General features: G+C 31.8%; 7 protein-coding genes and 3 pseudogenes across 10 annotated transcripts, besides 3 other annotated features; 8 read left to right on the plus strand and 2 right to left on the minus strand.

The window, feature by feature from the left end:
* Positions 1–13,040: part of a mobile genetic element that runs on past the window's edge.
* On the plus strand, positions 424–975 carry TVAGG3_0731730 (integrase core domain containing protein family; the record flags this gene model as incomplete). Its single annotated transcript, XM_051244560.1, has 1 exon — positions 424–975. One exon carries the CDS (start codon positions 424–426, stop codon positions 973–975), a length of 552 nt encoding a protein of 183 aa, XP_051091147.1.
* Positions 1,834–2,154, plus strand: TVAGG3_0731740 (organellar and viral DNA polymerase type B; the record flags this gene model as incomplete). The annotated part of the gene is made up of 1 exon (XM_051244561.1): positions 1,834–2,154. The coding sequence occupies one exon, from the start codon at positions 1,834–1,836 to the stop codon at positions 2,152–2,154; it is 321 nt and encodes a 106-aa protein (XP_051091148.1).
* Positions 3,577–3,867, plus strand: TVAGG3_0731750 (uncharacterized protein; the record flags this gene model as incomplete). The annotated part of the gene is made up of 1 exon (XM_051244562.1): positions 3,577–3,867. One exon carries the CDS (start codon positions 3,577–3,579, stop codon positions 3,865–3,867), a length of 291 nt encoding a protein of 96 aa, XP_051091149.1.
* TVAGG3_0731760 (uncharacterized protein) lies at positions 4,095–4,568 on the minus strand (the record flags this gene model as incomplete). The annotated part of the gene is made up of 1 exon (XM_051244563.1): positions 4,095–4,568. One exon carries the CDS (start codon positions 4,566–4,568, stop codon positions 4,095–4,097), a length of 474 nt encoding a protein of 157 aa, XP_051091150.1.
* On the plus strand, positions 4,658–5,115 carry TVAGG3_0731770 (organellar and viral DNA polymerase type B; the record flags this gene model as incomplete). The annotated part of the gene is made up of 1 exon (XM_051244564.1): positions 4,658–5,115. A coding segment is annotated over one exon (458 nt), but the record flags the coding sequence as incomplete, so codon positions are not given.
* TVAGG3_0731780 lies at positions 5,219–7,246 on the plus strand (annotated as a pseudogene). The gene has a single exon. A coding segment is annotated over exon 1 (2,028 nt).
* Positions 9,414–9,635, minus strand: TVAGG3_0731790 (uncharacterized protein; the record flags this gene model as incomplete). The annotated part of the gene is made up of 1 exon (XM_001297017.2): positions 9,414–9,635. A coding segment is annotated over one exon (222 nt), but the record flags the coding sequence as incomplete, so codon positions are not given.
* Positions 11,812–12,227, plus strand: TVAGG3_0731800 (annotated as a pseudogene). The gene has a single exon. A coding segment is annotated over exon 1 (416 nt).
* Positions 12,279–12,519, plus strand: TVAGG3_0731810 (annotated as a pseudogene). Its single transcript has one exon. A coding segment is annotated over exon 1 (241 nt).
* A 3,103-nt stretch (positions 13,041–16,143) lies between the features above and the next one.
* Positions 16,144–16,180: a mobile genetic element.
* A 1,177-nt stretch (positions 16,181–17,357) lies between these two features.
* Positions 17,358–17,395: a mobile genetic element.
* Positions 17,396–17,500: 105 nt separating this feature from the next.
* TVAGG3_0731840 (ribonuclease inhibitor domain-containing protein) lies at positions 17,501–19,629 on the plus strand (the record flags this gene model as incomplete). The annotated part of the gene is made up of 1 exon (XM_001312297.2): positions 17,794–19,629. The coding sequence occupies one exon, from the start codon at positions 17,794–17,796 to the stop codon at positions 19,627–19,629; it is 1,836 nt and encodes a 611-aa protein (XP_001312298.1).
* Positions 19,630–19,673: the final 44 nt, after the last annotated feature.

The following is a 19,673-nucleotide window of genomic DNA, read 5'->3' on the forward strand; positions in this document are numbered from 1 at the left end:
TGACAAAAATGTTGTACATCAAACAAAAATAAACCCTTACGACTACTTTTTACCAATTTACTCCAACACTCCGACGCATACCAATTTGACACTCTCATTCAAAGCAGAAAAGGAGGACATAAACCATTCCTCATCTTCATAAATGTTAACACTCGCAAAGCTTTTGCGTATATAATGAGAAATAAAGGAACTCGTGAAGTGTTAAGAGTTTTACAAAAGTTTGTAGCAGAACATAACCCAAGTACTTTAACATCAGACCAAGACAGTGCATACCTCAGCAACGAAATCACAGAATTTCTCATTAAGCATAACATAACTCACTACACTACTGAAGACCATAACCATAATATTTTAGGTATCATTAATCGCTTCATAAGAACGCTCAGAGATTTAAATCAAGAGCGAGACTTTACCGAAGAAACAATGAAACATTTTCTCGAAGTATATAATTCCTCAACAAATTCTACAACAGGACATACACCAAATTCAATGACACAACAACAAGAAGAAAAGTATATACAAAAGAAACGAAGCCAAACACAAAATATCAGAAATTCAACACAATTTACCCTCATTCCTGGTACAAAAGTTCGTGTAGTTCTTGACGACAAACCGTTGACAAAGAAACGTTTAAGGTTAAGTCGAAATTATTATATCGTAGACTCTACGCAAGGTAATGGATATCTTATAAAAGCTGCTGACGACTCTATTGCGTTTTATCCTCGTCATAAATTAGTCGAAAGTAGTAATGGCAAACTTGCTGAAACCATTGACGAAGCAAAGCGAGGAGTGGTTATTGAAATACTTAACTATAACATAAACGATGACACTTATAAAGTAAGATATGAAGGAGGCGTTGAAGATGTTATACCATCTAAGAACTTGAGAGAGTCAAAGCCAACACATCTGGGACCATTAGAGCGGGAGTACTGGAAAGACAAAAATAAGCCAGAAAGAATAAGAAAATTCTTCTAAACTTTTTCATTAGATGTAAATCAGACATGAACGAGAACAGTCATGATATCATTAATGGTACCATTTATTTTAACATAAACTTTATTTATGTTAGAATGTTAGATCTAACACGTTTTCTAACCACTTTTCTAACATGGTCTAAAACTCTCGAAAATCATGAATTTTTGACATTTCCTTATGAAAGAAAAATAACGCTAATTTTTTTCTAAGAAAAATTTTTATCTTGTATGTAAAGATATGATTTCAACAATAGGTTCTACAACACTTCAAACAACAACTTCACCAAACTCTTTAGTTATGAATCCAACATCTATGTTAGTAGAGATGAAAAGCTTCATTCCTTCTTCATATACTTTTGAGACAGAAATACAAAGAATTAAGCAAGAACTTTTAACAAGTAATTTAGACTGTAGTGCGAAAGATGAAACAAATGAACAGTATCTTTATGACATGCAGGATATTATTGACCATTTACCCAAATTGCCTGAAATCCAACAACAAAAGCTCACTATTCATGAATTCGATGAAATAGAAGTGAAACCAACTGACTCAGTAGAAATAAAGAAGTTCATACGTAAAGTAAACTATGAGTTTCTAGGATATCATTGCAACCATAAAGTTATGGACAAAGATTGCGACATGGTATATAAGAACATCTCTGACATATATAAATCTGGGGAGTTTAAGACATACGACAACTTTGTTTCATTAGTTGCTGAATGTGTATGGCAGATAAGAGATAAAGATAAAAGATGTAAAATATGGAATGGACAAATAAAACCAACAACTTTTGAGTTAAAGAAAACCATTGACGCCTTAGTTGTTCTAGCAGGTCAAATTTCAATGTATAACGCAAAAATGAATCCGCAATGTTCAAAATGTAAAGCAGCAATGAGGAAATATAACTACTCCGTCAAAGAGATAGAACGTATGAGAAACGACTATGCTGACTTAAAGAAAGAAGTAGAGAAACCAGCAGAAGATAAAATGGACATGTTAGCATTTCTGAACAAAAACTATCCAACTGCTGACGATTTCCTATTATCTGATGTCAAGAAGAAATATAAAGAAACCTTCGGCATAGTTAAAATTTTTGATATCCTTCGTGAAGAAATAGAAGCTACAAAACTGTTTAAAGTCATGAACCATCGCAATATATACCATGTAAAACGCTTGTAAATAGTTTTCTTCGATGTTAGAAAAGTGGTTAGAAAACGTGTTAGATCTAACATGCTAACATAAACATTATTTTTTCTATCTTAAGGAAATTCACGAAAATTCATGAGTTTTGACATTTCCTTAAGATAGAAAAAATAACGCCAATTTTTTTCTAAGAAAAATTTTTATCTTGTATGTAAAGACAGTAATGTCAAACATTGAGTTTGAAACAGTTAGAAAGATAGACAATGACACCAAAGTGGTTAGAATAGGTGATTTAAACGTAAGATACTCAAAGAAATACAACAAATATTCTTTGTCAGACATTATAACACCATCTGGAAAGAAAACAAACGACTGGGTTAGAAATGCTTCAACTCAGAAAATTTTGACAAGAAATCCTGAGCTTATGATATCAGTAGCATTTCATGGAACAAGAGCATATCTTATAGACAAAAGTCTTATACCAATAGTTTTGTTATGGTTAGACCCAGTTGTTGGATATAACTTCATAACTTATGGTTCATTCGATACGGAACGTTGCAGTGAAGGCTTACTTTACATCGTTCAGAAACCGAAGGACTTCAATACAAAGAGATATAAGATAGGAAGAACATATAATATAACTCAAAGATATGACAGTACAGTCAATAGAGTCAAGGTTGTGTTCGTTAATGATATGAGAGCTGCAGAAACAGAACTACTTGAAAAGTTTGAGAAAATGTATGGTGCTCCCATGAAAGGTAAAGAAACGTTTGAAGTAGATGAGATAGATAAAGCTATAAAATTATTTGACGAAGTTGCTGAAAAATACATGTAAAGCGTTTATTTTTGGTCTTTTGTGAAAGTCAGAAAATAACGCTAATTTTATTTTTATTTATTTTTTTATTTTGTATGTAAAGACAGTAATGACAACATCAGAGAACACAACAACAGTTATAGTCCATGAAGCTATAAATGAAGAATACGAATACATACAGTATAACAAACAGTTACGTCTCATTCGTTCAGTCAAAGATGACATGTACCAAATGCAAAGTATAATGAATGCTCTTCGTTCTACAAAGCAAGCATATCATTGGTTTGAAAACCAACAGACAAAAGAACTTTTAGAAGAATTTCCTCATATGATTGCTTCCCTCGGAAAACCGAGAGAAGAGATTCCGTACGAAAATCGCAAGAATTTGGCACCTGGTTTGAAAGGTTATTATGTTCATAGACTTTTAGTAAACGCTGTAGCAATGTGGGCTTCACCTCGTTATGCTTGTTATTTTCATGATGTTAGATGAACTATATAAAGCAGAACGTGGAGAGATGGAAAAGAAACTTCAAGCAAAAGATGAAGTCATTGAATCCAAAGACAAAAGCATACAGAAAAGAATACCACGTTCAGTACCAAAAGGAAAGGAAAAAAGCTATAAGTATATGATTTACGCTGAAGAGATGGAGAAAGAAGAAGATAGAGATATGGTTATGTTGCATTTAGTGAGAAGAAACAACAAGAGCTTTTATGACCTCGCTAAAATATATAAATCTGACAGAAACTGGTTCTATCGTGAAAACTTACCGATTTCAATGACACCGAATGAGCAAATAAAGGAAATTGTCAAAAGTACTCTTCCTCAAACACACTATGATATTAAAGGTTGTACAATTCTTACCTTCAAAGAAGACTTACCATTACTGAAGGAAAAAATAACAGAATATTTCGATAACTTCAAAGAGGAAGAATAAAAAAATCTAAGCTAATTTTATTTTTTATAAAATTTTATCTCATATGAAAGAACATGAATTTAGAATATTCGGAACTCATGACAGAAGAAGAGAACGAACAACATGTAAAAGATTATGCAAAATTTCTGAAGGTATATAAAGCTTATGAAAAAGCGTATGAAAAGTTTATACATTGGGGAATTGTTGTAAAATATCGATATGAAGACTAACCAAAAATATATTTTTGTTCAAATAACGTCAGGGTCAATTTCTTCAACCATTTCACTTCCTTCGTCAATGTCAATTGAAGCTTCTTCAACCTTTGGTAAGAATTTCTGTATAACATCTTTGTTCGTTATTGTCTTCAGAGATGAAGGATAATATTTCACATTTGTTTCACCCTTCTTATATTCTTTCTGTTCGGAAAGATTCATAGCAATACTGAAGAAGTCAATGTTAGAGTTCTTTATGACAGTATAATGAGTATCTTTGACATTCACGAAGAAACCCTTTTGTTTCAAAACTACTGCTAACTCTTGTGAAGTATAACGTTTGCGGTCAATGACAATAGCTAATGGTCTGACATACTGACCAAACTTAGATTCTTTCACAAACTTCTTGTTAAAGATAACATTAACGTTTGAAGCACCATTGAACTCATTCTTGATGACAGTAGCGAGAGCATTGTATGAAAAGAACTTGCAATCTTGCATGTGTTTCATTAAAATAAAAATATTAAATTATTTTGAAAAATAACTTAAAAAATCTAATCTAATTTTTTCAAAAAATATTTTTTTATTTCCTACTAAAGATGTATCGGAAGTTGTCTAAGTTAGAACACTCGGAAATAAAACAACTTCTTACAGAAGCTAACATAGATGTTGCAAAACATTACGCGACAAACAAAAAAGCACTCGCTGACATCCTCAATGACTATAATGGTGCAATAAGTTATGATAGAATTCATGAGTTCATAAAGCCGCAACGCGGCGAGGACGAAGTCCATGCAAGAACTTTTCCTTTAAATGACGTTGCTATTGACTTATATCATAGACGTTCAGTACCTCATGAAGTAAGAAGAGAAATGTTTGACATAACAAATGCAAACGTTGGTGAAACAAGAAGAAGAGACGACACACTGAAACAACAGAGAAGAGAGATGTTTAAAAGTGCTATAGAACAAGTTCGCAAAGCTAACGATGTCATTCGTTCCATTGACGACAAACCAAAAGAAGGTGAGAGATGGTTAAAGAAAGATGAAGAGAATAGGAAGAGAAATGTGAAGTCAGGCAATAGACTCATTGACTTTAACATCGAAGCTTTAGATGAACCAAACAGAGAATATTTACACAAACATTTCGGTAAGGTTTTCATGAGACTCTTAGAGAAGATTAAAATAAACTCACAACAGAGATGGATGGTATGTTATAAACTTGGTGGAAAGTATGAATGTTCTACGTTAAACCTCAATAATATTGGAACATTACTACATCAGCTCTTGAAGGAGAACTTTATATCAGAGATAGAAGCAAATGCCGCAGGTATTGTTGAAATGCACTATGACTTCTTCTTGACAAACATAAAGAATCTTACTGAAATAAAGATGTATGATTTAAGAATATGAAGGCTTAACGATGTCAGATGTAAAGAAAGGCAAACCAAAAAAGAGACCATATAGAGATGAAAGCACACTGACAAATGACCAGAAAGCCATTTTGGAAGCTCTTAAGCAAACAGGAAACCCAGCACTTATAGAAAGCTTTTGGAAAGATAATGGTGAAAAGAAGTTTTATAAGAAGAGAAGCGGTCAATTCTGGAAGTATCTTTGCACATTACCTATAAATCTTGAACGCTACCAAATCTTCAATGAACTGAACAAAAGAACTGCAACACTTATGACAGAAGACAATTGTTTCGTTTATGCTTGCATTCAGGCTGGAGTAAATGAAGAAACTATTGACCACATGAGAGAAGTCATTCGTGTTAGAGACTTTCCTCAAAGTAAAGTACAAGAAATTTCTGACGCAACAGGTATAGCATTTAATGTTACCATTGGTTACTTCAATGACTCAAGATATAATGAAATAAAGAGATACATACCAAAAGAATGTGAAACTGTTCGAACTATTGACCTACTTCTTGTTGAAGACCACTACATGCTAAACGAAAGACTTCCAATGACAACATACTTCGTCAGAAATTACAAAGAAATTTGAAGGAGTGTGGTGGAATGAACATTGAGAAACAGATGAAAATATATACAAAGAGAGAGAACAAATATGTAGTTCGTTATGATAGAACTACACCGCTATGGGATGTTATGAAAACATTGTGGGAGTGCAAATATTTCGAACTATTTCTTATGGAGAACTTTTCACATATACGACTGACTTATATAAACAGAACCTTGCACCATTTAAAGATTTGACATATGCTCCAAAGTATTGTGTACAACTGAAGAAGAAAGCAGAGTCAAAAGAAGTAAATAAAAATAAGTGCAAGTTCATTCCTGAGCACGTTTTCTTTGCTGACTTTGAGTGTAGTACCGATGGCTTTCATAAAGCTTTTAACATATGTTACGACAGTGAAGATGGTTCAGTGAGTGAAAGCATTTGGGGTCAGAACTGTGCAACAGAATTTTTGGAACGACTTCCTGACAAGAGTTTAATATATTTCCATAACCTCAGCTATGATATAAACTTCATCTTAAGACACATGACAGAAGTGAAAGGAACTCCCATCATTAAAGGTTCACGAACAATGCAAATAACTGGCTTATATAAAGGAAGGGCAATTATTATAAAAGACTCTTACAGTGTTATAAATAAGAAGCTTAAACTATTTCCTGCTATGTTTAACTTACAAACAGGACCGAAAGAAGTATTTCCATATAACTACTACAGCAGTACTTTGTTAGCAAATGACAACAGAACTGGTGTCATTTCTGAAGCATGTAAGTTTATCCAGGATGCAGATACATTTATGAAAAACATAGATTCCATCAAAGGTTGCAGAATAGATGAAAACCACTTCGACTTAGAAAAATATAGCACATTTTATTGCAAACAAGATGTAAGAATTTTAAGAGAAGGTTTTGTAAAGTTCCGCAATGACTTATTGAAAGAGTTTGATTTAAACGTTTATGACTACGTTAGTATTTGTTCAATTGCTAACAAATTATTTGAGAACAGAGTGTACTTCCCGAATGGAAATTTATATGACCTCTCAAATAAACCAAGAGAATTTATTTCGAGATGCATTCAAGGTGGAAGATGTATGTTGTCAGATAACATGAAACAAAAGAGTGAAAAGAAACTCATTGCTGACTTCGACGCTGTTTCATTATATCCATCAGCTATAGCAAGACTTTATACTTTAGAAGGAATTCCAAAGGTTATGAAGGATGAGATGCTAAGCACAGAGTATCTCATGAGACATTTATTCGATGACGACCAAAAGGAACCCATTGGTGAAAAGTTTATGTCTGGCTTCTTTGTTCTCATTAAGATAACAGAGATTGGAATACATAGACACTTTCCTTTAATAGTTTGTGACCCTGAACTAAATCCAGAACTTAACGTTCCCAGAAGTTCAAACACTTGCTGTTTAATGTATGTTGACCATATAACATTACAAGACCTCATAAAATATCAAGGTGTCAAATGTGATGTGTTGCAAGGATACTATTACGATGGAAACAGAGATATTAGAATAAGAGATGAAGTAAAGAAGTTGTTTGAGTTAAGGTTAAAGTATAAGAAAGAAGGAAATCCTTTGCAAGAAAATATAAAGCTCATTCTGAACAGTATTTATGGCAAAACTATTCTATCTCCTATTGAGTCAAAAATAACCATAGTAAATGACAAAGATGCTATAAGATATGCCATCAGAAACTACAACCATATAGTGAAGTTCGAAGGTTTGGATGGTTCAGATAAAACTATTTTCAAGCTAACGAAAAGCATTTGCAGACACTTTAACTTCTGTCCACTTGGTGTAAATATTCTATCAATGTCGAAGAGAATAATGTGTGAAGTATTCTGTACTGCTGAAGACTTAGGAATGGACATCTTTATAGCGATACGGAAGTATGCATCTCTACAATGAAGATATCCCTCGTTTAGCTGAAGAGTTTGAGAAACGTTATGGAAGAGTTTCTCATTGGTAAAAACCTTGGTCAGTTTCATAGTGACTTCGCAGAAATAACACCTGGAAAACAAAGTTTAGCATACAAGTCAATATTTGTGGAAAGAAGACCTACATAGACTTACTCACTAACGATTTAAATGAAGTTGCATTTCACTGCAGAATGAAAGGCGTGAAGCAAGATGTTATTGCTTTAACCGCTAATGAAATGTTTCCTGACTCTGTTCAGTGTTTCTATGATGAAGATAAAAGGTTTAATGGTTCCGCAAGGAAAATTTGACAAAGACTCTGAGTTCAGTGTTATGAAGTTATATAAAGCACTTTATGACGGTCAAGAGATTGGATTTGACTTATGTAAGTCTTCTAGTCCTTGCTTTGCTGAAAAGTTTAACTTCTCAATAACGACTAAAACAAGCTTTATTCGTAAGTTGAAGTTCTGAGGTCATTTATTTTTGTCAGCAATGAGGTCATGAATGAGGTCATTTATTTTTGTCAGAAATGAGGTCATTCGTGATAAAAATAAAGCTAGCGTAGATTTTACAATACTGCGATGGTAGAGTTTAAGAGTTGTGCTTCAATGTAGAGACAGTCCTTATGGTCTGGAGGTAAGAACACTGGGCAGTTATGGTCATGAGTGGAGAACATGTCTATCCAAAACTCACGATTGAAGCCAGTTAATTTATAGTATTTAGGGTTAGGAAGTGGTGAAGTTCTTGTATGACCAATGAACTCATTTTCAACTCCCTTACTTTAAGTTTGAATATAATATAGCTTGCTTTCTATCCCAAATGCCAGGTGTTACAATCTTTGAAAATTCATTTTTCCTCGGAAGCATTGCATCATAATTGAAAACATTCTTGAAATCATCACTTGGTTCAGAGATTTGAAATCTTATACGTAATGGATTTTCTTTCTCTTTAGCTACTTCATTGAATGGTGAATATATAACAAAACTGACAATCATGTGTTCCATCTTCATTTTCATTAAATTCATAATGAAAGTCTATAAGTTGTGGCTGACTACCTTCTTCTTTCAGTTGTGCAAAAACTCACGTAAAGGCTGTAAAGTTTTGTACTTCAATGTTGAACTTTTTCTCGAACATTTCATTGAAGGAAATCATACATTCTTGTAAAGTTGTATCGTCTTTAAAGTATTTGTATATGTGAATGTTTTGGACACTTAAAGACTGTTCGTCATTTTCTATCTCGACTTGAAGTATAAAGTCAACTTTCCTAAATGCACGTGTTATATACATAGATGTTATGCCAATGTACTTCTCTTCATTTATGTTCACAATCCAGTCTGTTGGAAACTTAAACGTTACTCTGTTCCCCTTTATTTTAACGTCAGGGTTTTCACTACTGAACGCAACAGATAAAGGTATTTGTCTATACATTTAATTCGGATAAAAATAAACCATTTACTCTTTCTTTGCTTCAGCTTCTTTAGCTTTTGCTTCAGCTTCTTCTCTAGCTTTCTTCGCCAGCAAACGTGGGTTCTTTTGTCTTCCAGCAGCTAATGCAGCAAGTTGTTTTTCACTAAGTTTTCTCTTTGGTCTCTCTGGCTTTTGTTCTTGTTTTTGTTCCTTCAGTTCGGATAAAATTTGCTCGCGAATTTCTTTCTTCAATGCTTCAACATCTATGACCCCTTGGGTCTTGTCCATATGACTTGTCTGAGTTATTTGACTGCAGATAAAAAATAAAATTAAAACTTTAACCGATGTAAAATGAGCTTGTCAAAAATCAGAGCGAGAGTCTATTATATTAAATGACGCAAGAGGAATACAACATCCTTTCTATTATGTAAGTCAGAGTAAAGATGGTAAAATATACGTAAGAAAAAGAAAGGTTCCATTAGCGAATGCAGAGAGCGACAACATTAAGGTGTATGGCACCGAGGGCGAAGCCCATATAAAACCTTCTATTCAAACTGAAAAGTCAATAGAACAAGAAGAAAGAAGCCAGATGTTCTTTCAATAACGAACCAAGAGCTTATTGCAAAGTTCGTGAATTTCATTGAAAAGCAAACCGAGTCAAAGAACCCTGACCCACCAGTGAAAGAAGTTGAGACAAAAGAGAATGTACAGTTCATTGAAAATGTCAAGAAACAACTTCCCCCGAATGCCAAGAAGAAGAGTGAGAATAATGAAGTAAATAGATATTTTTATCCGAAGTAATACATGCAGAACGAACAGTTAAACGAATTTACTCCAGCAGAGCATATTCATCAGATTCGCTCATATTTCGATATCATAGACAATGCAGTTCAAATTGGTGACACTAATAGAAAATATTCTGACGCAAGATTCCATCACAACCTGGAACTGCTAAAGATAACACATGGGTAACATTCAATCTCGCACCTCCTGGTGAAAATATGTTGGACCTTTACAATACATTCATTACGTATAAAATGGAAGGTCAATTTATTGCAGATAAAGAAATTGGTTCAGGTTCCAATAAAAAAACCACCAGGATTTTGGATTGGTTTCGATGACGCTTTCTATGCAGTTGCTGGATATCAAATCCTTGCAAATGGTCGTATCGTATATTCTCAAGACAACGCAAGAGAAGAAGCATATATAACTTCAAACTCACAAACTACCGAACAAATAAAGAAAGTAGATGTTTTCTCAAAGACTCGACATGAAGATGTATGGAGTCATTCGGAACATGCAGAACAGGACAATTGTAGTGGTCCAATTACAGCAGGAAAATCATTTGATTTTAAGCTTCGTTTAAGAATTCCTGTTAGAAAGTTTTTACCATTAGAAGCTATAAGATTTATTCCTGCATTTGCTGGTAACATTCAGCTTAAAGTAAAGTTCAGTAGCGACGCATTACAATGCACATCTATATCTGTAAATGATATCATTGCTTTCAATCCAACTCTTAAAGTTGCATTTGCTTCAGATTCAAATCCACGACAAATAAATTTGTTCCATGGAATGAACCATTCACTATGATAACGAAGGCAATAGAAGCTAGTGGAACAGTTGCTATTACAACTGTAACCAGCAACTATTTCGAACAAAGATGGATTTTAATGAATGTTTCATTCATCCAAAGTCATTCTCTTTAGACCCTAACATTTATACAGAACTTGTAGAACATTATACAAACGAGGCTTTATGTTTTCCTGTTAAAGTTATGGATTGGATTCATATGGACGGTTCATTCTCAAAGAATACAGATAGTTCAAGTGCAACATTTACAGCAGCTTATACGCCTATTAATGTTAAAAGTATTTGGGCACTATTTAGAAAGAAAGACAACTATTATGTTAATTTTGAGAACCCTAAGTTTAAATATCTTCAGCTTTCCATGGGAGCTTATGGAAATATGCCTGCAGAACCTGAAAAATCATATGGACCTGTATTTTATGAAATGGTTGCGAACGCTTGCAATACAAACAATGATATGATTGGATTTAATGAAGATGTTATGAGGTCATTGGTGGATGATGGTAGTGTGGAACATAAATGGGATAGCTATGACAACACACATTTCTTATGTGGTTTTCCAACAGAAGTGGACTTTTGCTTCCAGCAAGGTCAAACATCTACTGCTCCAATAACATACAAATTGTCTGTTAAAGGACCTATTGAACTAGCAACTGAAAATGTACCAAAGCCACTTATTGGATTTATGAGGGATTGTTGCTTTGCCATTCAGGTAAGACAGTCAGGCATCCCATAATAAGATTAGATGACTATAACTTAGCTGCGGACGACAGTGAGGAATAAAGGATGAACGTTTATTTTTAAAGCTTATAAATGAGTTCTTCATCAAGCTCTCGTGAACCTTCACCATCTATGAAACAAACTTTACCAAACGATTATGGAGCACCTATTGAATATTTCTTACGAGCTGTACAATGGCAAAGAGCAGTCTCACCAAGGTTAGGTGTTCCACCAGCTCCTGTCAAAAATAGCATTTGGTCAAGTCCTTATATAAGATATGGTCTCCCACTAGGTTTGCTAGTTACAGCAGGAGCAGTAATGATGTTGAAAAGAAATAAAGCAAATGTTGTAAATAATACTGAAGTAGCTGAAGTTAAACAAACTCCGACACCATCGCCAAAACCAACGCCTTCACAAACAACACCTTCAATGACTCCTGAACCTATGGAATTACAAACTCCTGTTCAAAAGTCAACTCCAAAACCGACTCCAACATTTAAACCAGAACCTACACCACAAATAAATCGTAAAACTCCTGCGTTTCCTTACTGAAAAAATAACGTTATTTTTATTTAATATTAAAATTTTTATTTGATTGAAATGACGACTAAAGTCACTGAAGCAATGAAACAAAAGTTTTTGGTAGAATACATTAAATCAGGAATTATTCCAGAAGGTTTTTACATTCATACTATGAAGGATGGTAGAGTTCAGTTTAGAAAGATAAAGCAAACCATTAGATAAAGAAGGAATTTTGAGAAAGATTAAACTTCATGAGGACAACATTGCTGAACTTAAGAAGAAGTTAGAAGAGTTGGAGAAAGCAGACGACAGTGAGGAATAAAGCAATGAATTCAACAGGGTAGAAATGAGGTTAGAAATCGGGTTAGAAATCGGGTTAGATCTCACCACTTCACCTAAATTTATTTTTGTGCTATGTTTTCATACGTGTGAGGGTGGTGATATCATTTATTTTTTATTTTATTTTTTAAAATTATTTTTATTTTATTTGGATGTAATGACAGAACAAAAGCAACTCATACAAATCAAAACATATAACAAACATACATTTAAACATTTATTCTTCCTTCCTGAGCATAACATGTTCTTTCAAATACATCCGAGACCAGTTGACTTTTCATTGACTGTTTATAAAGATAGAAATAGTTATATCATTAAACCATACGATGACGAAGGTAAGTTATGTAAATTGTACGTTAAGAAGTTAGAGAAAGTTTATGGCTTCAAGTATGACTACAATAGGGTTAACACTGATGATGAAGATATTGAGGAAAATTTATGAGAACATTAGTGAAGTTGTTAGTGAGAACGATAGTGAGGTGAAATTGTTGGCGGCTTTGTAAAGTGTCAAATTCACAAGTATTGGGTAAGGTGGAACGCAGTGCCACCATACCCAAGACTTGTATACTAACTGGTGATACCTTGGTACATTTATTGAGCTCGCATAGATATTTAGAGAATAGTTGATATTGATGATGTATTGTGCAGGACATGATGTATAAATTTATTAAGATTATTTAGTTAAACATTGTCATCTACTTTTGATGTGTTGGAGATTTCTAACATGTTTATAGATTTTTGGTTTTTTAGTAAGGGTTCCACATGCAAATGGATTTTACGTGAGAAATGTGGAAGTATTTCAATTTTTGATTTTCAATCATCTCATATCTCGACTTTGGCCCTGGGGATTTCCATAAGATTCCATATATTATTAGAGTATATGATGTTATTAATTTGTGCAAATTTGCAGGAAAATTTGTGTAAATTTGGTCAACTTTACTGCACAACAAGAAAACGCTGCACGCCTGTAATTCTCAATAAAGTTTTCGTTCTTTATCATTTGGGAAATCCCTTGCTTTAGTTTTGAACGTTTGTATTGTAATAAGTTTTATTCTGTTTGAGCAGACTATTGTATGTATTATTTCAATAAAAGTTAAAAAAAATGAAATATCAAATTTCAAATCAACCAAATTTAACAAATAGATTATATGCGATTTGATTGAAATACATTTTTGAGCTATACTATTTAAGTTAAAATCAGGTTTTTACTAAAATAAAAATGAGAATAATATTATATAAATGATAGGAATATTTGTCATAGATATAGCTTAAAGAATAATAATAAATCGATTTGGCTGATTTAAAAATGCATGAAAAGGTTTATTTGACTGTAAAAGATATTTTTTTTTGAAATTTTTGAAAATTTTCGTTTTTGAAATAAAAAATTAAGTGAAAAAGTATTCAATTTTCACTGATTCTCTTATTTTTGAAATTTGCACAGTTTTTCTCCTAAGTCTCAAGTTAAGCTTCTTATGATCTATTCTATCTATACCATAAATATGAGTCCTTTTCTCAGGCTAGAAATGGTGAAGGTATACTTATATATTATATAAGCATATTGAAACATCCCTATTATTGACTTTGCCAATTTAGGTCCATGAAAATTCAATATAGCACAGTAAAGCCGTAATACCCATTCAAAATCACTGACAGTAAATTCACATACGATAAATATATCGTCAAAAATAAAAAATCATATACACATGATATAAGGTCGATGAAAAAAATTTGCGTTTTTAAAAAACCGCCGTTTGAGAGGAAAATTGAGAGCCCCGATGTATACTTTTTGACATTGTCAAAAACTTTGAAAGGACAAAAAAAATTTAGTGTCAGAAAGTTTACAAATGTATACTTTCTGACAAACAGACTCTCAGAAAGTACTCAAACTGCGGTTTTTAATTTCCGCACTTTTTTTGGCGACCTTATAATCTAAATTTTTAATTTTTAACTCTCGAAAAATTATTGTATGCCCCAAAATTTTCGATTAAAATTTGCATCAGAATTTTTTTAATTTTGATATTGTAGCAATGAGTCTTTGTACTCGTTGCCCATGTAAAACATATCGGATCCTTAAGAAGTTTTCATAGCGATGATGATACAACATACTTCTGGTCTCAATATTACGGGAAACTCCTCCCTCCACCTGTTATTACAGGTATTAACCAGAATGTCATTGCAACAAACAGCAAATGCTTCACATACGTCTGCAAGTTCATTGAAATTCAAGATCGTGCAGTTAAATTCGAAAGCGTTCAAGATTTTTCTATCTTACTTTGCGAAAACGTTTTTACAGAAGGTCCTGGCACTATTTACGTTAAAAGTGATTACGAAAATGATATTGTTATTGATAAATTCTGTTCATCCGAAAATATTTCTCCAGCAGAAGGCCAATTTTTGTATTTCTTTGGCAAAATCAACAGTACAATCCTCCAAGGATCAATTATTAATGGAGGAGATAGTTCAGTAGATGAAATGATTTACCAAAGTCAAGGTTTTTCTTCTCTTTCAAAAACAAACATTTCTAACCGCATATCAAAACAAGAACCAGCTTTTTATTATTACTTTCTACAATCAACAACAAATGTTTCATTTTGTAATTTTGAGAATTTAAAAGCTTCTGATTGGATAATCACGCGGTTCATTTATAGTGCAGGAGTATTTGAACGAAGTAACTATATAAACAATTCACAGACAAACACAGGATATGGATTGTTTACTGCTGGAAGTAACACAAAAGTTGAAGTTTTTGATTCAGTTTTCAAAAACAATCGACAAAATACGAAAAGAAAGTTATTTCGCACAGATTCTGGAGGACAAATTTATGATGATGATTCCATTGGAGGAACTGTTTTTAGCTCATCAAAGACAACATCATCATTTGATAATAACTTAAAGTTCATTGGATTAAGTTCATGCGAAGGAAATTTAGTACAAACCAAAGAAAAGAATATCTGCTCAAATCAACCAAATTATTTCTTTTTAGGTAGATATTTTATTCCTTTTTTGCTAAACATTATCTATATATCTTAATAAATATAATATTTTATCGACAATTTTCAGAGATATCGAATCAAAATTATAATAATATGATATCCATCATTTGCATAAGTTGCAATGAATGTGTAATCAAAATTACATCATTTTAATATTCATCTGTGAAATTTTTTAAAGATGAATATTATGAAATTTTTAAATTTGCTATTCTGAGAGATATCAAGACGTAATTTGAAGAAATTTTGAAATATATCTGTCCAGTGCAAACCAAAAAGCTGAACCAATTAGATTTATCTAAATTTTGAGATGAATGAATTTGAAACTGAGCAAATTTTATTTTTTTTATGAGATTAATAGCAACCAATTTACAATATAGTGCCATAATTTCAATGTCGAAATTTTGAATTTACAAGATTTACAATCAAAGTTTTTCATTTGAATGGGAAGATTTTTTCCCTATAAACAATAAAATTTCATTTATACCTAGATACTTTTAATCAAAAAGAATTCATGTTCAATTTTTTTGAGGGCGAAAACAACGATAGAGAAATTGATAGTTCTTGAATGCTCTTTCGATGTTTGCGATCCTAATCAGACATAGACGCTATTATTGTAATAAACAGAAATTCATCAAAAGTGACAGCTCTCAATTTTTTGACATTTGTAAATTCTAAATTGAATGAGAAAAATGAAATAATACTAAGCATAATACAATATTCTAGATTTAATTATAATTAGGAAAAAGTTAGTTTTGAGAGTACTTTTCATAGGCATATAGAATGAAATCTTCTGAAAAATAATATCACATAAACTCATATTATTTTCTAATATATAACTATTTTATATAAAAATCAAATTCAATGATCTTAAAAGCGAAGGATAAACCTCAAAATTTACGAATATAATGAGTGGGAATATAATGCTTATCTATCATAAAACCATATGAAATATCAATTTTTGCTTTACGCCTAATTTTTGACGACAATTAGCAAAAAATGTTAAATGTTAACACTCAGTCCATTTGAATATGAAAAATAAAATTGACCTTGATTAAATGTTTTTATTTATCATGCAATTCTTCTTGCGACCAAAGATTTGAATAAAATTTCAAAAAATAAGATAGCTTAAAAAATAATATACGGTAGTGTTTACTAATAGATGAATAGTATATAAATTCTATTAAAATGGATTTGATCCAAAAAAATATATAAAATTTGATCATAAATAAAATCGTTTTAAATTACTTCTTCATTTAAATTATAACAATTATTTTTGGTTTTATATTTTTTTGGATCAAATCCATTTTAATAGAATTTATATACTATTCATCTATTAGTAAACACTACCGTATATTATTTTTTAAGCTATCTTATTTTTTGAAATTTTATTCAAATCTTTGGTCGCAAGAAGAATTGCATGATAAATAAAAACATTTAATCAAGGTCAATTTTATTTTTCATATTCAAATGGACTGAGTGTTAACATTTAACATTTTTTGCTAATTGTCGTCAAAAATTAGGCGTAAAGCAAAAATTGATATTTCATATGGTTTTATGATAGATAAGCATTATATTCCACTCATTATATTCGTAAATTTTGAGGTTTATCCTTCGCTTTTAAGATCATTGAATTTGATTTTTATATAAAATAGTTATATATTAGAAAATAATATGAGTTTATGTGATATTATTTTTCAGAAGATTTTGTGTTCTTATTCAAAATTTTATTTTTTTATTAAAAAGAATCTTTACAAAATATACATTTACTTTAATTAATATTTAAAAACGTGCTCTATCAAAAGTTCCAAAAATTCAATATTTTAGCTTTTCTGAGGTGTCACTTTTGATGAATTTCTGTTTACAACATTATCTTGGATAAATTCAATTTTTAAGTACTGAGTGTCAAAAATTAACTTGAATGAAAAGGAAGCACAACAAAGTAATTAGTTCAGTTTATTTTCTAACAAACAGACAGTTTTTCAAATATAGTGAACACAAAGTTCGAACCTATTGTAATTAGCCAATGGGGAAACAAAATATCTTCAAAAAATAAACTTTTGAAGCGTTTTTTTGTTGCCACATCATCAGCATTATATGCCTGTAAGACAGTAGGACTTGGGCAAAATGCAAAAATACTTCACGTTTATCCTTGGGTCGATCTTTCTGGAATATCTTATAAAAACTCATGCAATTTCAAATTTACTTTCTCGAAACAACAAATTTCAATCGCATTAGAAGAAGATGAAGCTTTTTTCAAATCAGTTATGCTATTTTTAAGATCATTTTTACCAGAAAATCATATATTAGCAGGCCAAATTGAAAAACTATCCAATATAAGTAAATACACACCAGAAATATACCAGCCACTTTACATTCTAATTAGCTGTTGTTTATCTTTAGAATGTCGACCTTCAGAGAAACTTATGCTTTCTTTCAAGAATCAATTACATCACGGTCAACGACTTAAAATTACACATGTTCCTTCTAATACTAAAGTCACCGATGCTCTTTGTCGTTGTTTACAACTTATGCGAACAGTTGACGAACTTGTTATCGGTGGATATAATTTCTTTTCATTATACTCTAAATTACCATCTATTCTTAAAGAGAATTCTAAGATCAAAAGTCTTACAATCATCGAATATTCCAAATCAGACGATTTTTCAGAATTTTTGAAGTCAATCCCTAAAGATGGCTTAGAACGACTTAAATTTAAAGATGTTATCTTCCAAGATTCAATGATATCAGGATTTGAAGGTATTAAATTACGATATAAATTTAGCGAACTTGTTTTTTCAGGATGTACATTCACCGAAGAACAATTTACAAGACTTATTGGACTTTCAGATTCAATCTCACAACTTAGTTTGTTTTCATTGTCACATTTGAAATTAGATTTTGAAATTTCTAAAGATATGATCAATAAGATTGTCAAATTACTTTCTAATTCAGGTATATATTCACTTAAACTGAAAGATTTGAATCTTAATCTTTGTGACATTTTTAAGTTTTTATCAGATGACAATTTATACATTGTTGACTTAGATTTATCACAAAATTATTGTTGTTCTAATCTTCCTGATGACTTCTTCCTTCCTTCTACAGTCAACGAACTTACTCTTCGCAATGTTAAATGGCAAGGTGATTCATTATCAAAATTTTTATCTGTCCAACCATTCAGATCAGTTATCCGAGTTGACTGTTCATATGCACGGTTCGATAGTCCTCCTCCGAAAGATCCATTTTCTACATTAGTTGAAGTTCCTCCTTCAACATTCATTGAATCATTTATTTGGCATGAAAATCCTATTTCTTCTAAACTTTTTCGGTTCCTATCTAACTTTTCATACCTTCATGAAGGTGTTTTCCAATCATGTCCTATCTTAAAATCCGATTCATCCACAATATTGGAATCCATGAGCAATTTCATTCTGAAAACAAAGATTGCAAAACTTGCTATCATCTCTACTATCCAAAATTACAAGGATAAAGGTATTGAAGCACTTAAATATTCATTATCACAGAATCAGTTCTTACGTGTTCTTAATATCTCAAACAATCGTATTGGTGATCGCGGTCTTATGATATTATTAGACATTCTTATCCAAAATCAGAACATCACTAAAGTTAATTTCTCAGGATCTGATTTGTGTGATCCATCATTGTTTATTCAGTTTGTTCGTGATATTACACAACTTCCATCATTAGTTCATGTCTCAAAACCACAAAAAGACATCTCATTCCTTTGTTCTAAGTCATCTAAAGGCTACGAAACCGAGTTGAACATGTTGTGGAACAGTTTGACAGAAGCAACTATGCGAAACACTGAAAACAACAAACCAGACAGCGAATCTAACGCTAGTTCAGTTTTCGCATCGCAACCAGTTGACTCGATTTCTACACAGGAATCATTCATTTTCACATATTTGGAAGCATCATGGGAAATTAATGTCGAAGTTGGTTATTTCAACTTCGATGTCGAATGGAACTGTCTTCGAAAGGAATTCGACTACTCAACTATCATGAATGTTGAACTTCCTAACATGGATGCACTTTCCAACCAACACCAAGACAATTTAATTGATTTTGAACCTGTTTAATTTTTTTTTAAATTTTGTTTTTAATATTTTTTATATTAATTTTT

The sequence above is a fragment of the Trichomonas vaginalis genome, chromosome III (genome assembly GCF_026262505.1).
Source record: "Trichomonas vaginalis G3 chromosome III, whole genome shotgun sequence".
NCBI lineage: Eukaryota > Parabasalia > Trichomonadida > Trichomonadidae > Trichomonas > Trichomonas vaginalis.